Below are 18,174 nucleotides of genomic sequence, written 5' to 3'. Positions count from 1 at the left end.
ATGATAGCCTCACACCACGTCTGTTTTTAGAACAAGCTGGCATGCTCACATATTTTACCATTTATTTAAAAAAGCGCAGGTGTCGTGTTACATAATTTTGTTTAGGCTGTTCAGATCTCCAGTCTGGAATGTCTAACGAAGAAGTGCTCCAGCCTCCCCCGCTCTGTGCGTGTGTGTGCGATCCTTCAATTCATCCTGGGTTCTGATTTTGCATTTCTAACGAAGCTGAACTGACAAAGCGTGAAAGTGGTCTAAAAGGAAAAACAAAGAAAGTGACCCTGCTTTCACTGTGCCAAGACTAATCAATATTCCAGCAGCTCAGCTTTCCCCTCTCTTCTAACGTGTTTTCTTTTTTTTTTTTTTTTTTTTCCCAGAGTTGGGCTGCCAGTCTCCTCCCCTTTCCTTAAGTTACAGTGATAGTAAATTGCTGTATGCCAGCGCACATGCAGATTGTCAGTGTTTCCTGCCTCCCACTCACCCAGCTCTGCAGCTCCGATATTTGCTGGGAAACCACTACCTGATCTGCCGCCATCGTCTCCTTGGGGCACCGGTCTGAAAAGGTGAGACAGTTGTTTCATTTGGTGGGGTTTGGAGTACAAAGTCTTCATTTTTCACTCTCTGCCTTGGTACACCACTTAATGCAATGATCCTTGTGGCTGTACCCACGTTCTGTCTTGACCTTAATGTAAGTTATAAAAGACAGATTGGCTGCATTATTCATCTTGGAAAGAAAAGGCACTGTGAACGAATTGTGGGCTTTTTTTGTTTTGTTTTTACAAAATTCTTAAATTAATTGTTCTGAAAAAAATCCTGCTGGCACACAGTAGTCGCGTCCAGGCTCCAATACTTACTAGTTTAAATACCCAGCTCAGTATGTTTCCACTGTCTAAATAAAAGCATATAAAAAGCATCTGTTAAAATTCAGGGAGGGCGTTGCACTAAAGTGCCAGTCTTGAAACATATGGCAGAAACAGCGATCAAATCCCATCAAAGTGATTTTGTTACTTGTTATTTCCTCTAAAACGTGCTGCTTGAAAACCCTGTGTATTTATATCCTAAGGGCTTTCTAAATAAAGTTATTTATGCAGTAGATTTATTAAAAGTAAGGTGTTAGGCTCAGACTGTGTATAAATTGGAAGCAAGTAAATCTATTAATTTCTCATTTCTTTATAAAAGCATGCCAATGTATTAAATAAGACTTCAGAAAATGAGATTCTTAGTCTGAAAAATACATTTGTGCAGGCTTCACAAGCAGGCACAAAAAAAGATAATTTAAAAATTAAGAATAATGTCTTTAATGAAGGATTTTTAATATTAAAACGTTTTAAGGCAGATTCAGTACGTGATTTCTTAAAATCAGATTATATCCCCATAATTGCTGTGAGGCCAAGGCAATCATTACTTTGCAATGTGAACTTGTATTAGTCTGTAGCAACAAGCTAAGTGGGATATATCTTCCAATGTTTTACAGATGTGCTCTGAATAGTTTATACTCTTCAAAGATGAATGTTATCAACACAAAATTGTCAAAGTCATATCTTCTAAGTAGTGGCTGAGGGATAAATAAACTATTCCTGCTGCTTTTTGCCATGTGAAAAGGAGGAATTCAGCCAATGCATTCAACCATTTAAAAACATCTGAAAATACAGAACATTTTAAATGTACCAGTTCAAGCAAAATATTTCTCTCCTATGGTTAATGTGAAAGCGAGCTAGAAATTTTTTTCAGATAATACAGGCCTGCTAAACAGACGAAAAGCAAGGCTGGCAGTTTTAAACATTATAGCACCTTAGGCTTCTACAAATTGTACTGATTTTACACTAGTATATTGCTAGCAACTGCAAAAAATGAGGTACTCCTGGTTTTTATGGTATGACAGCAATTCAGATTAATTTCAGAAGACACAGGACACATCATGATCAGTCTATACAATCGTTTTTTCAAAGAGTTCTTTACACAGTCATTGAGGCTATGTATCAAAATCTGCAATCAACAACTTAGATATTACAAATTATACAAGTTTTACTGAAACACGAAGAATATTTACTTCCATGTAAACAAATGGCTAATCACTTCTCTAAAATATTATTGCAAGATTTGATATTTTTTGTCTTGCAGGTTTCTCCAGTACCTCCCACGGAAAAGAGTCTTCCACTTCTCTCAAGGGATACTGACAGAAGTTAATTACAAAAGAAAACTTTCTGCAAGATAGATGACTAAAGGTAACGGAGAAGATCCAAAACTTGGAAGTAGGATGGAACGCATTCAACAAGGAGTCCGGAAACGTACACTTTTGGCAAAAAAAAAAGTGCAGAGCATAACAAAGGATGATGTTAAAAGTTACTTATTGAGGAATGCCTTTGTGCTCTTCACGGTTGTTGCTGTGATTCTTGGTGAGTAATTCGTTCAACAGGAATATTCTGTTCTCCAATGTATTTGACAATGACAATTTGCCTGGGCAATTTGCATTACAAATGAGATCCCAAATTCTTCTGCACCGATAAGAATGCTCTGGCTTGGAGAGTTTTGCTTTGTCAGCTGCATGTTGAAGTTTAGGGAAGAGCTATTTTAATTATTCTAGTACTCCAAAGGAAAATTTTGGTGAAAAAAATCCAGCTGTTTTATGGATCCTTCCCTTAAAGAATCAGATAGAATAACTGAATGTTCTCAATGACATATTTTCCTACCAAATCCAGCTGCAGCACAACACTCAAGATGTAACTTTTATTTACCTGACCTATCAAAAAATAATACCTTGCAATGACAAAGAGAAGTCCTCAATTAATGACATCAAGGGACATTTCTAAGCAAAAGTATATATTACAGCCTCAGTCTTTTCAGTTTTCACTTGATAAATGGAAAAAAACCAAACCAAAGTACAAGCTCTCTTGTTACTCGCAATCTTATACATGCATCTTTCAGATGCAATTGGGGTAACAAAGACAATGTTACTTATTCAAAGGATTGCAAGATAGCACCTGACAATGCCTTTTTAGTGTATATGGGAAGGAATCCAAAACATCAAATAGCATTTAGATTTGGAATGCACCAAAATGTAAATTGAAAATATTGCTACACATTTTGAATTTACATTACAATCTTCTGAGAAAGGCTTACAATTTTTAAAACAAATTTTCCTTTGTATAATTGCATGGTCACTGTTGGTAATTTTCATTTAACCACAGATTTTCTAAACGACACCATGTGTTTCATGAAATACCATTCTTCATAGTGTGAGTAAGAATATTATGGCTTTATTGTACTACTTTCATTTTCTAAGTAATTTAAAATTTAAAACTGTGAATCTGTTCATGAAAACACAAATTTTAGCACTTGAAAGATAAGGGTATATATCCTACACCTATGTAGGGCCTAACGTCCTTGATAATGCTGTTCTGTATAAATCTGCTTGCTATGTTCCTACAACTTCTTCAAGAATTAAAATTTTAGGGCTTTACCGCTATTGTTCATTGATACTGCATCTGCAGGGTTTTTTTAAATTCATTTCAGGTTTGATGGTCTTTGCCTGGGAGACAACTACATTAATTTTCATGTTGGTAAAATCAAGTACTTTGTTGCCACAATAGAAATGTCAGTCTTTCATATTTGCCAACAGTATTCAATCACAAGTGATTTTAATTCTTAAATAAGAATTTGTTCCATGCAAAACTCCCATTAATATGAGGGGTAAAAAATTTAGGTATTTTATCTACGCTGGATAGGAAAGGCAGAACAAATTGAACAGGGTTTGAAATGCTGTCCAACCTCAAAGGAACGCAATTCTTAGATTGTCACCTGTCTATACTGCAGAAGACCAATGTGCTTTTGCAATTTTTCTAGCTCATCTAGCTCCAGTGTGACTCCTGTGTATTTGGCAATGCGAGAACAGAAATGTAGGCTGGACAAGTATATTTACTGTTACTGCATGTTCCAGTTAGTGTTAGATGACTGGTGACAAATGCATGCCCACAGGTCCACTACCACAAACAGCAATGTCAGAGTACCAATAAGGCTGGAACACAAGTTGAAAAGTAATAAAAATGTACAGCCTAGGATGAGCTGGCTGTTCTAGTTCTGCTCATGAACCTACAGACATATATGGTGTCATATGTGAAAAAAAGTCTTCTCATTAGTATGATAGAATACTCCAAAATTTTCTTACATTTGTTATTTGTGGTGTAAGTCTACAGTACATATGTATGATTAGAACAGTAATTCACATTTGGTAGCTCCCAAAAAGGCAAGATTTGGGGTTTTTGGAGTTTTTTGCTGTTGTGGAAATATTCAGAAGCAGGGGACAGTTGGTGAAAGCATCTGGAAAACACTCAGTGGTTGAACTCCATCTGTCTAGTTTGTCAAGGACTAAATTGTTACCATCTCTCAGTTGTTTGGTGATCTGTGGAAAATCAGATGGTGGGCTTGATCCCTTTCCTAGCAGAGAGTAATCAACATTGCTAAATTAACCCATCAATTAGCACCACTTGCTGTCTCATCAGAGATACTTGGATGTGAGTGTAGGTGGAAACCAAACTATACTCAAGCCAGGGTTGAATCATTTATGAGAAATGATGCTTAATGCTCTGTAACCTAAACAGACAGATGACATCAGTGTGTAGGACTCACCATTCAGCAATCTTCATAAAGGCTAAACTCCGGAAAAGCAAAACATTAGCTTTAAAGAGAGCAACATTTCTTAAGAAAAATTTCTTTCAGGCCTCTTTTGTCAAGGCACTTACATCAAAAAGTCTATTTAATAGAGCATTTCTGATTTATTTGTTGAGCAGGACTGATGCTGGTAGACGTTAAGTGGCTAGGATCATATGTCTTACCCTAGTTTCAGGGCTGTACTTTGCAACAGGTACTTTAGTTAGTGTCTGTGGAAACATGAACTTTATTATGAAATTGGTAGCTGCAACATGCCTTTGTTTGGGTTGTATACTGATATCTTGCAGACAAAGCAGAGATTTTCTGGCATTCACACGATAAGGAGAAATGTAGCCATTTACCCTAACTTCTACCATTCCTCTGATTCTGAACCCAATTCTAAACAGAATTCACTAGCTGCTACAATACAGAACCAATTAATTTTTAAAAACCTAATTATGAATGTGCAAGAAGTTATAATTCATGTTGAGAATTACTTGGCACTATTCTCCATTTCACAAAAACCTCATTAAAGGTCCTTCTGACTTCACATTCTGCATTAGGTAGCACATTGCCATTATGATTGTTGTTGCTATTTTTAGTCAAATTTAAACTGCTTTCAAGCCTTTTGAGAAACTTTGAGAAAATCATGGTCAGTAAGTGAGTTAGTTATGATGCAGGTTTCCAGATTCTTCTGGTACACCTGCAATTACTAAATTTGTTTTCTGCAGTGGATCTTGCAAGAGCAAATAGATTAGAACAATTATGTGAGACAAATTTGGGAAGCTCACCACTGGTAAATTCAGAGTGTCATGAGGACCAGGAGCAATTTAAGGTAGGCTAGGGGTCATTGTGGCTCATGGAAAATCTGCAGGAAGTCTTACAAACTTTGTAGTCCTAGCCAAATTACTAGCAAAATCTCAGGCAATGCCCTCTCTCCCATGGCTCTCTCCCACACTACTTAGCTCCATCATCCTGTCCCCAAACTGCCTTCCTTTCAGATACCCTTCCTTCAGCAGACTGTGTTGATTCTCTGCTACTTACGTCCCATTTTCCAAAAATGCCACAGGACCTCAGACGTTACTCTAATGCCAAAGACTCCTAATGCCAAAGAATCTCCTGTGGATTCTGAACTTGTACTGAAGGAAAGATCAAGACATAGAGAGCTGCTGAGCAGAGATCCTGAGAAGCTGTTCCCAAAGAAATACTGTTTTAACTGAGGGGCTCGGTGAGGTAGAGGGAGGCTGTGAAACAAACACTATAAGAAGCAGTTTCTGCATAGTTATGAAGCCATTACAGCTCCAAATCTTTAGTTAAAATCCTCTTGACTCTGCCAAAGTTATACGCCACAGCTATCCATTGGGACACTCAAGGGGGATGGAGATGGATCCAGTTCTGTTTTCTGACCACCTGTCCACCTTTGAGTGAAGGAGTGCAGGGCTGGATGTGTTACTGAATGCAGCCTTCTGTAATTGCAGGCAATCTCACATTGGATGTGAAACATAGACAGGCACATATAACATCTACAAAAGAGCACACCATATATAAGATTCCAAAACTTTCCAGCATTGTTATAAAAAATTATTGAAAAGTACAGGAAGAATGTTGTACAGGAGTACAGGAGAGATGAAGGCATTGCCAACGTCCATATGTCTCTGAAAAAACTGAAGAGTTAAATAAAGCCCGTCTTAATACAGAAGGCAAAAATGCAACAAAAACCCTGAAATATATGAACCGTAAAAAGCTGTCCAGAGTAGCAGATTCTCCCACCCCAATGCATGTCTGGGCTGAACAATAGTTTCAAATGATATGAGTCCAAAGAGGTGCAAGTCTGTAATATACAGGTAGACAGAATCCTGGATCACGCCCACCAAAAACACAGCCTCTTGTGTGTTGAAGCTTTCCTGCCACTGGCAGATCATCTGCATCCACTGAAGACTGAGGCTGACATACCCAGAGAAGGGTGTTTGATCCCCCTTACACATGGACGATGAACACAGTGACAGTGCCTGCCGAAGGCAGCCTTGCTAAAATTTGCATAATAAAGCAAAGATGCATCACTATGGGGGGAAACAGCTGTGGGAGGTGAGACATAGGTGAGAGAATATGTCAGAACATAAAGACAGAAATGTGATACCAGATGGAAGTTTAACATATAAGAAGAAAATCAAGAAAAGTTTGGGGACAGCTAAGGAGAAATTAATTGTATATATGCCGAACTCTGAGGCTGCCTCTGTCCCAACGCTTTCCTAAAGAACCTGCGCAGCACAGGTTCTCACTGAGTAGCAAAACCTTCCTAGATAATATTCTGAAAAAAATGCTCAGCAAAACCTTACTCCTTTTTGAAGTTAAGAAATGGTTGCAATTTTGGGAAAAAAACCCACACAAACAGACATCATCAGATCCAGAGTAACACTTAAAAATTCTAAAGAGATAATCCTTTTCAAAATGGAGAAAAAGTATAGAAATACAAAAAAGTTTAATTCTGCTCTTAAGTAGCCAGTAATAAAAGCCAGGCTGAAAAATGTGAACCGTGTGCTAGTGTAGCAGTTGTTTGCTGAATAAAATTATGTAAATTTATGATCACAATCTGAATTCACTACCATGCACTCTGTTGTTACTGAAATGAAACAGGGCTGGTTGTAGGATTGGCATACATGGCACAGAGTAACAACAAAAAACTTGGTTACATTGCAAATCACAGCTGAGCATTCTGGAGAGAGCAACTGTGTGTATATGCACAGTAAAGATAAAAAATGTACTAAATGTATACTTGCTACCTTCTCATTTGCTCTAAATTGTCAAATCAGTGGGCTTTCAAAGGGATGCTCAAAAGCAGTACATCTGAGTGGTCATAAAACAATCCAGACAAACTTACGTTCACTGCACTCTTCATACAGCTTGTGGAAAAGAAGGTGAGATTCTCAAAATTCTCTATAGAAATTAAATTTAAGTTTATTTATGTAATACCACTTCTTACAGAGCAGTTTTCAAGGCTGTCCTGGGTTGCATGCAGGACAGTAACTGCATGAGATATTTAGGATGTTTACATGACTTCTCAGAAATTTTACAAGAAAATTCCCTGAAAGCCAGTAGAATACAGCAATCGTGCTATCAAAAGATATGTTACAACAGAAACAGTGGTCACCTCAAAGACTGTAATTATTTTTTTTTATTTGAGCATCAAAGGGGACTAAAAGGACATTTCAGCATCAAATGAGCTAGTATTAGGGCTTGCCAGTCCTTTCCCTGTTTCAGGCATGCATGGTAGTCACTATGGTGATTGCAAAACATCAGAAACACAAGCAAGGTGCCAGTTATTTGTATGCTGAGTAAATGTTTAACATTGTTAGACCCTTACTAGCACCCTAGCTGTTGTAAAGCTAGAATGAGTTGTCATCTGCACTGGAATGCTTTTGAGTTGCCCACAATGAAGGTGTAGTTGAAGATGGCATGTTCAGTTGTTCATGAATCCCCAAAACTTTCATTGATGTGGTTTAAATTTCTCACACCATTTCTTGAAATAACCAAGCATCTAAAAGTTTCCAGGGATTTTATTATACCAAAGGAAAAATACCTGTATAAAAGCTTACCTTTTTAGGTGAATGAAGATAAAGTGCACTTGAAAAACTATACAAAGAAATCCAGTATCAAAGAGTGTTAAATAAGGAAATTAGATATTCTGGATGTTAATAAGGATGCTAAAAATTTAAGATATAAATGCAGGGATTGTGATAATTTGTACTGTAGCAACGACTTCTAGAGCTGAGAGATATTGACATTTTATTTTTTCATGCCTTGTTAAAAAAAACAGTTGTTCTGGAACCACCAACTGCATAAAATAATCTATGCACTCAAATTAGTTGTGTTTATCCTCTCTCCATCTTCCCAGTTCCTTTGGTTTACTGCACATTCCCTTCAGATTTTGTATTTCATTAAGTTTCAGGTTATAAGCCAGTAGTCCACTCACTGAAGGGCTGGACTGAGGGGCTGCAGCGTGTCCAGAGACGGGCAGGGGGCTGGTGCCGGGGCTGGGGCACAAGGCTGGTGGGGAGCGGCTGGGGGAACTGGGGGGGGGCAGCCTGGAGAGGAGGAGGCTCGGGGGCACCTTGTGGCTCCCTGCAGCTGCCTGACAGGAGGGTGTAGGCAGGGGGGTCGGTCTCTTCTCCCAGGTGACAAGTGACAGGGCAAGAGGAAACCACCTCAGTCTGTGCCGGGGAGGTTTAGATTGGGTATTAGGAAAAATGTCTTCACCTAAAAGGTTGTCAAGCATTGGAACAGGCTGCCCAGGGAAGTGGCTGAGTCACCACCCCTGGAGGTATTTAAAAGATGTGTAGATGTGGAGCTTAGGGACATGGCTTAGTGGTGGAATCAGTAGTGTGAGCTTAATGGTTGAACTTGAAGTTCTTAAAGGTCTTTTCCAACCTAACCAGTTCTATGATTCTTTAAGACTTACCATATTTCGTCATACATCTATTTCTTAGCATATTATAGCTCGGTTCAAGCTGGAGCTCTGGAGAAGTAAGGCAATGCAAGTGATAAATAAAAAAAAAATAGTAAAGAGCTAAGAGGTTTCTTCCATACTAATTTCTGCAACTGTGTTGTTCAAAGAATATGCTACAGTGTCTCCAACATATATCAGAAACAACTAGGCTGTGACCAAGGAATTTTCGTTAGTCATTGATACAACAAAAATTGACAATATGGAATAAGGAAGAAACTATGGAAAACAGGGAAAGTACAAATGGAAATTATTCCAGAGAAATTTTGCTGAGAGCTGGATTATTCCATTTAATATGTCAGCCCTTCAGACTTGAAGTTGAACTGACATAGTTTGCACTTTTAATCAACAGGATGAAGCCATGGGGTGTGTAACTTTTTAAAATCCATACAAAATAAATGTATTTTGATGAAGATTTTATAAGGTATTTTTTAAGAAAAGAGGAAAATAATAGGTCTAATGCACTGTACAACAGTGAAACGGATAACAGTTAAAAAAAGAAAAGAGGAAAAGAACATCAGGGTAACAGGATAATCAGGAGAATAACAAAATGTTACTGTTACTCATTTTATCTCATTGTTCTCCCAGGTCTGTTCTCTTAGTAGCTGTTATATTCACCTTTTGAATTGTTATTCAGTTCTGTACATTGAAGAAATGAATTTTCTTGCTTGAAATTTGACATGTCTATGTATTTTCTATTGGCATGGATAGAAGATCATAAATGGAAATCAGTTTAACAGTTACAAAGCTTGGCCTTGTTTTTCACCATTTACTATAACTTGGCATAACTGAAAATTCGTTTATTTGAAAAAAGTCTATAAAAGATGAGGCTTAAGCATTAAGCATTATTTACACTGAAACATAGGCTGCTCCCTCAAACTGGCTCTAGTAAATGCTCTGGTTTTACCATTCACAAGGACTAAATTAAAAAAAGAGTAAAATTGCCTTTGTATAGCAGGACCATTAATAAGGGAATTCCTGGGAGCACTACCCAGAGGCAGCTGATAAGAAAGGCTACTGCATACATTTTGATGTCTTTTAAAATAACGTTGACTTGGGAATACACACTTTAAACAAACATGGATGTACAATCTAGTCCTTCAAAGCCTAAAATGTAAGCAAAGGAAGCTGCATATGGAACCCAAATCTTAGAGCTGTGTGTCTTTTTAGTACATGAGCAAGAGCTAGAAGGCTCAGAAGGGCAACCCCACAAATACAACTGCCTAAAACTTGCCAGGAGAAAAACAAACAAACAGGTTTGCATTCCTACTCCCACTCCTTTCTGAGTCAGGACCATGCCAGGTATTTTCACCCAGCCAAGATCCAAAAGCATAAGAGCCCTCACCTGGGGAATGGTGTCAGCAACACTTGAGGAATCGGCTTACTCTTTTCCTTTCAAAAGGCAAGTTACAGAAGGATGCAATTCCACCATTCCTTTCATCATCAGGCAGAAGTTGTGTCATCAGGCAGAAGGAAACACAAATACATATGCCAAGAGAGCAAAAGGTGGCTTGATGTTTTAGCCTAATGGCTATGCAACAGGGAGCCCCAGGCTGTAAAGTAACAGGAACGCAGCAGGGCATCCCAAATCCAGGTGATTCTCTGTGTGCATGTGCCAGTTGTGTTCAGTTTCTAGATGCCTAGGACTTAGTTTGGAAATATGCAAGTAGATGTTTAGGTCATGGCAATTCTAAGAGAAACACAAGCAGAATGGTGAGAAGGGAGGGTCTTCCAAAACAGAGAAGCGCCTCTTAACTTTATAGATTTCTAGAACTAAGCTTTTTTACCAAGAGGGACTTTGAAGGTCACAACTGGGAGTCAAGTACTTATTGTGTAATTGTTCCAGGTGCCAGTTTCCCTTTGCAAATTTTGTGACTTTTAAGATAGGGAAATTCTGTCATTCTGAGTAATGGCTAGCAGTGAGACGACAAGTATGATAACCTATACAGAGGATACATCTAGAGTAATCCTCTATGCTACAACACATCCTTCAGATGAGTTAACTCACAAGAAGTTAGGCATAAGACCTCTTTCTAATCAACTGAAACAAAACACTTTTGGAAAACACCTTTTTTTTTCATGTGTTGAAAGAGGCTGTTAACCAGTAAACCAAATAGATGGAAAGTTCTAGTTACAAATAGTTTCATAGTCATATTGAGGTTCTTAGGGATGAAGTGGTTTAAGTAACTAATTTGAACAGCTAAGGACTGAAGGATTCCTAGCTATACTTTTAAAAAGATGGTAACATGATTCCACAAATTTCAGTCACAAACCTGGTTTCCTTATTGAAAGAATTAACTGAACAAAAAAAAAACAAACATAAAGGATTGCAGTAATGCTTACACTTGATATAGCAATAGTCTTGTATTCTACAACAGGAAAACCTTCCTCTGTCTGTCCAGGTCTGTCCAGGTTGTTTGCATGTGTCAGCAAGATACTGGATAGAAAATTCTTTAAAATCCTTCAACAAAGCCTGCCACATGAGTTATGTTCCATGACCCAAACAGTTCTGGCATAGGCATATCTTGATTCAACAAAATACTTAATCCTTAGTGGCAAAGAACTCAGTTACCGATTTAGACTATCAACACTAAGTTATATTAACTGGTGGTTTTGTAGGAATTAAAAGTTGGGTTTGCTCCATAGAGATATGAATGCATTATTTGAATGTCCCACAAATGATGGTGTGAAACTGCCTATCAAGGAAGCCAAGTCTACAATGATCTATTTCGTAGCGTATGTCGGAGGTGGTATTAAAAAAACAAATAAATGCAACTATCAAGGTCTAACCTCAGGCTCTCTGTTAAACTACACCAGGAGTTCTTCAGAGTACAGCTGAAGCACATTTTCTGGGCATGTTTGCACAAAGTTCTTGGCACTGAGAGATCTCAACCCCATTGAATGCAACTCCTCAGTGCATCTACACAGTAAAAAAGACAAAATAGTACAGATGATCAGCTGAAATTGTAGCAGAGTAAACCAGAATTTGGTGCTGTTAAGGACTATGTCAACTCCCAGTTGAAGAAAAACAGGAAAGACAGAAATGCAAAGGCAAGAAAGGAACTATGTAAACTCTTAGAAAGCAGCTTTCTTATCTACTGGGAACTATTCTTTATGGGAGTAAAACCAGTAACATTAATCAGGAAGGTGAAGCACCAAAGCAAACCCAGGCATGAAAAAACTAGTTATTCCAGTAACTTTGTAAAGCACTGAGTAGTACCATAACTCTAAATAATACTTCACAAAATACAATCTGTCGTAATTGTGATGTATTATCTTTTTTATATGCATAGTAAGAGCAAATTCCTGAATTTTGATAGAATTATTTTTTGCATCAGAAGTATATTTTCTATAGCTCAGAGACTAATAAGAGTACACGCATCTATGAGTACTTCTCTTTCAGTAAAGCCTTTTGTTTGTGGATAAAATCAGGAATAATGTCCCCATTCCACAAAGAACAGTAGGCTTCAGTGCAAGCAGTGAAAACTCTTCATTCCAAATCCCCTACAAATGCCCTGCAATTTCTTGTCTTATAAATAACAAAAAAGAAATCAAAGATGGGAAATAAATATAGAAACAGTTCAAGGAAAACAAGAAAAAAATTAAGAAAAAAATTAAAGGCAAACAAGGAAGCAAAAGTTGGATAAAAAGAGAACAATCTTTTGGACATGTTCTCAAAGGAAGAAAATTACCTCCTAATTGGGGAAGGCAAATGAACCAAATAACTAGAGAGGGAAAGGAACAAATGTGTGAGTGTAACACTGGAGCCAAGAAGTACCAATGGACAGATTTCAGTGATTTTTTAAAATAGTTTTAACTGCACTCAGATGCTGTTATATCCTCAGATTTGGCATTAGAAGCATCCTGGTTTAGGCAGTACCTCATAAAACACCGATGGCTACATCAGTTTTTCCTTGCAACTTCAAACTCCCCATTCTTATGGTATGCCTTCTGTCCACAAAATCCGAGGAGCTGCTGCTTTATCTACAAGTAAAGAAAACATCTAAGTGCCCAGCCATAGCTATGAAGGTGTTCCAGGAGTTCAGCAACCTCCAGAGTTAGGCAGTGACAGGCAGAGGTTCTGAGCATCTTAATTCTGAGCTGCAAATTAAATGGCTATGTATCTATGTTAATTTACCTCTAAATGCCCATAAAATACTATAAAATAAAAAATAAAATATTATAAAATGTCTATAAATCTTTGCAGATTGGAACTGAACAATGATGTTAGAAGTCTGGTGTGATTTTATTGAGGCAATAGCTGTCACTGGACAAAGCAAACCTTCAGAGTCATTCTCAGGAGGCAGGTGTCCTTGATGCACAGTGATTGCTGCTCTGTCCCTTTTCAGTGTAGCTGAGAACACCACGGCACTGTCGTGACCCCTGAGCAAAGATGATACACTGACTTCTCTTCCGATGCATGGAAAAACTCATTGACATCAATGTAACTTACTTCACTATACATCTGCTTTTCTCCAGACATATCTCTTTTTACAGCCTTAGAATTCTCTCCAGGTGGAATGGGAGGGGTTGGGTCCTGGTGTTTTCTGATCTTTCACACCTTAATTGAGACAGCAGTTTCAGCTAAATTGCTTGGTGTCTGGAAGTCTCTGAGAGCTCCAGGGTGCATCTGTGCATGCACAGTAGATGCTGTAGCCTTGGGCAATGACTTTAGCACTCCCAGAGAGTGTCAGGCCTGCCACAAATCAGTACCTGCCACCCAGAACTGCCATGGTCAGTCTACTTGTGCACAATAAGTGTACTGCACCCTGACTAAAGCAGGTATGTGTTTTATACACAAATAAACCAGGTAGTTCAATGACAGAACTGTCAACAAGTTGTAAGTTATCACCTTGCTGCTAGAACCATCCCATACCACAACATATCCCACCACTGCGATCTTCTGGATCCCAGTCGTGCCTAGGATATCTAGCTCTTCTATGGAACTTCTCCAGTGACTCCCCTCATGATATCTCTCAAGCAAAGGAGAGGCAGCTATTTGTGTCCAAATTAACCAACATATTCCACTTCAGTACAGCCACCTATAAAAGCTACTTAGTGCAGAGCTCCTTAAGCTCTCTACTGCATTGGCATCATCCAGTTAAAAGAGAAGGAAGATGTCACACAAATATATATACACCTATACGTGTGAGATTCTCTACTGGGTCTCTGTCAGGTGACAGCTGTACAGGAATACCAGCTAGTTTATTAAGACAGTTGATACTTGGTCTTCTTCATGTATGAAACAGAGAAGAAAGCTCATGTGGAAAACATTTCCTCTGAATTTGGCCTCAGAAGAAGAGAAGTAAAGAAATTTTAAGCTACCTGTTAGCTCCTGGATTGTTCTGGATTGTCATAGGAAGAGTAGTTGATTAGGTTGCTTAAGGGTGTGTTTCTGTGATTGATTAAGCCAGTCCTACCTCTGTCCCTGGCTGCATGTTCCCACTTCCACATGTTTTCTTTCCTCCCTTGCCATTACACCAGCACCACCACCACCTAGCACAGGAGTAAACCTGTACAGGGAACTAATCTGGCAGAAATCTAACCCAGTAAAAAATAGTTCCTCCCCGGTTTAGCCCCCAAATGAGCTCATCTCAGTATCTGACAAGTCCTTTGAAGTAAGGACTTTAGGTCAGTCTAGCTTGGAGAAGAGGCTGAAGGGCAACCTCGTTGCTCTCTGCAGCTTCCTGGGGAGGGGACGTGGGGAGGGAGGTGCTGATCCCTTCTGCCCGGGGTCCGGTGACGGACACGCGGGAATGGTTCAAAGCTGCGCCAGGGGAGGCTCAGGCTGGACGTCAGGAAGCACTTCTTCACCGAGAGGGTGGTCAGACACTGCAACAGGCTTCCTGGGGCGGTGGGCGATGCCCCAGGCCTGTCAGTGCTTCAGAGGCGTTTGGCCAATGCCCTTAGTAACGAGCTTTAACCCTTTGTCAGCCCCGAAGCGGTGTCAGGCGGCTGGACTAGGTGATCGTTGTAGGTCCCTTCCAGCTGAAATACTCTATTCTAGTCTAGTCCATTCTAGTCTATTAAAAGAATCAGCTTAAATTGTATTATTTTCCTGACTGTAGCAATCTAGTGCTGTCCACAGCATTATTCCCCTCAGTTTGATGCTGTACATGCCTTTCCTTACCTTACTTATTTGCCTGACACAGGACTTGGACAAAAGAGCCTGTAAGTGTCTCTCCTGAACCAAGGGCATTTCTCCAGTACTTTTTAGGTTTTCCCATCAAATATACTTTGTGTGAAGAACCTTTAGAGAGGGTCGTAATCTTAAAACTTTAGGATAAAAAAGGTCAAAAAGATGCAATAAGGCAGTACCAAGGTATGTATTATACAAGAAATAGTCCTCATGATTAAGAGCAGCAACTCCACTGCAGTCCTAAATTAAATCAATTGAGTAAAAAAAGTAACTAGTTAGCAACTAAACAATAATTAGCATTGTAAGAGCTAATTTTTAACATAAAATCATTAAAAGTCACAAAAAATCACCAAAAAAAGACTGCTGTAGTATTTAGGTATTGAATATTTAGATTAGGTACCTAGTATTTAGGTTCATCAGAATGGTTTCAAAGGGAACATGCCTCTCTACCTACATAAAGAAAACCAGAAAGTAAGGAAGGAGCATGTGATATACAAGGGGGGTGAGGGTAGGAGGAAGGTTCAATATAAAATTATGGAAAAAAATTAAAATCAGAAGCATGCAAATGAATTTGTGAGTCTGTGGTTCTTGTGGCAAGCAAAGAAAAAGATTAAGAATGATTGTGATTTTGTTGGCAACTTGAAGTATTTCTTATCACTAGAGAAGTTAATTTAACTTTTTCTCTCAAGTAAATACAGTTGTGGCCTTATCTGAAACTAGTTGTTGGAGGAAAAGGTGTCAGAACAAAATGGTAAATTAAGCAGAAATAAATGACCCAAAGAACAAAAGCATTCATTCCAGAGCTCTGCAGGAATGTAAGAACGAAATGGCTGTGCAGCTAACAAAAACGTACAATGTCCCATTAAACTGGTAGGAGCCTGATTCTCTTACTGGCTTTTGCCCAATTTCTGTTATAGAACAAAATGTTATTTGCTTGCTGGTTATAAGATCTTCTGGAAGAGGACTATTAGCAGCTGTTACTTTAGTGCACTATTCTACCTAGTTTAAGGTATTATTTTCCAGTTACTATGAATCTTTCTATTTCGTGTTAGAAAAAAAAAGGTCTATACCTCACCTATTACAGAAAAGGTGTTGATGGGAACCTCATTCAACAGTGGTTTGAGTTTTACTGGTAAAGAGCAGAAGTAAATGTAACTCTTATTGGTGTGTTCTGTTTGAACTGGAAAGCACTAATAAAGAAAAGGCAGCTCTTGTACTGTCATTAATATATCACCTTGGAATTTCCTCTTGAAATATGCTTGAGTGATTTTTGATCAATTAAAAAGTGAAACTGCCTAGATTTTCTACTTTCTGAATGAAAATACAGCAGAGAGCATGGACATTGTAGAAAATATTAACTCCAAATAATGGTATGGCCTTAATTCCTGCATGTTTCTGAAATTAAATGAAGACCAGAAGCTCATAAGGATTCATTTTAAAAACGGAGACTTCAGTTATTCAACAAAGCTGCTGCTTTTGTTCATTTAAAAACATCATGCCAATTAAAAACTTCCTTATTCTCTTTAAAATTATGAATTACTTGAAGTAGTAAAAAAAGCAATCCTCTCTATTAAATTTTTATATCTAATTTTTCTAAGTGAGCCAAGGAGGAGGATAGTTCTGAAGTTCCTGAATGAGCATTTAGATCTGAATAAAGCCCCATCTCTTATCTTCTAAAAGTTATGGTTCTTTTTTTTTTTTTTTTTTTCTTCTCTGATGTGGTGGTTTAAACCCACGTGTAGGTGTGCAACCTATTTCCTCTATGCAACACAAACTATCATGTGAAACAGCTCTCTACTGTTGTGAGACCAAGGAATTTTGTAATACAGTTAAGAACTTCATTTTCTCCATAGAGGATTTTGAAGTTTATTCCCAAATTCAATTTAAGAAATTCTATGTAAGTTGATGATGCTCTGGTAGATCATTACGATATTTTTTTCTGTGAAAAAAAACAAAACAAATGAAGAAGAAGCAGCATCTCCATGACAAAACTGTTCCTAAAAAACTTACAAAATTATTGATGTTTTGTCTTGTTGCTTCAGATCCTGAGTTTAATGATCACTTCATCACACTTTGATGTTAATCCATTTAAGAAATTTTATATAGAAGTTGTAATTTTCTTAGTGGTTACAGGTATACCCATAGTTTTTAAAGCCTGACATGAAGACTTTATTGTTCGTTTCTGGTACTGCAGCATCTAGAAGTGAAAACCCTAGGCCATTCATCACTGTGAATTCCTATCTAAGGTATAAGCAATCCCAAATCATATCTGCCATTTTTTCCATTTCCATCCCATTCCCATCACTGTCAGAATTATTTTCACCTTCTTCTCCTTTCAAGTTTTAAATCCTCTCTTCACTGTATTCATACAGATTGATTTTTATTTTAAACATCTACATTGGTATAAAAATGCACTAAAATGGTTTATTTCAAGGATTGTTCTGTCATCAAGATTATGTGCAAATCAAGTTTTCCATAAATTTGATGATACCGTTGACAAGAACACCTCAAAAATCTTTTTATAACTGTAATCTGATTTGCTTCTTCATTATGAACAGTATAAATGATTCAGCAAAGTGGTTCTGTTATACAACTATACACGTGTAGAATTCAGCTCCTTAACTTAAACATGCACTGCTGATTATTTCCAGAAAAAAATTAACAAATTCTGTTGAGAAATCTACTCTTCCCTGCAGTGCAGAAATGGTACACCATTTACCATTTGAGAAGTCAGGCTCTGATAGTGTCGATTGTTGATTAGTTGTTCTCTGTTACAAAGGGTAGTCAGAAACCTGCACAACAGGTTGTGGGAACTTGTTTCACACAAAGCTTTGCTTCATTAAAATTCTCAGAATTAGTCAGAAACTTGAAACTTTTACAGAGAAAGGCC

The 18,174-nt window shown here is 38.0% G+C and overlaps 1 protein-coding gene across 1 annotated transcript in view; it reads left to right on the top strand.

The window, feature by feature from the left end:
* The first annotated feature begins 375 nt into the window (after positions 1 to 375).
* SLC1A3 (solute carrier family 1 member 3) overlaps positions 376 to 18,174 on the top strand; it is a 68,188-nt gene continuing 50,389 nt past the window's right edge. The window contains exons 1-2 of the mRNA XM_040579716.1: positions 376 to 560; positions 2,119 to 2,393. Of these exons, the coding sequence (XP_040435650.1) occupies positions 2,213 to 2,393 (181 nt within the window). The 5' untranslated portion in view covers positions 376 to 560; positions 2,119 to 2,212. The remainder of the gene's footprint in view (positions 561 to 2,118; positions 2,394 to 18,174) is intronic.

The sequence above is a fragment of the Falco naumanni genome, chromosome Z (genome assembly GCF_017639655.2).
Source record: "Falco naumanni isolate bFalNau1 chromosome Z, bFalNau1.pat, whole genome shotgun sequence".
Taxonomy (NCBI): Eukaryota; Metazoa; Chordata; class Aves; order Falconiformes; family Falconidae; genus Falco; species Falco naumanni.
The sequence above is the reverse complement of the archived record's forward strand: the minus strand, read 5'-3'. Positions and strand labels throughout refer to the sequence as shown.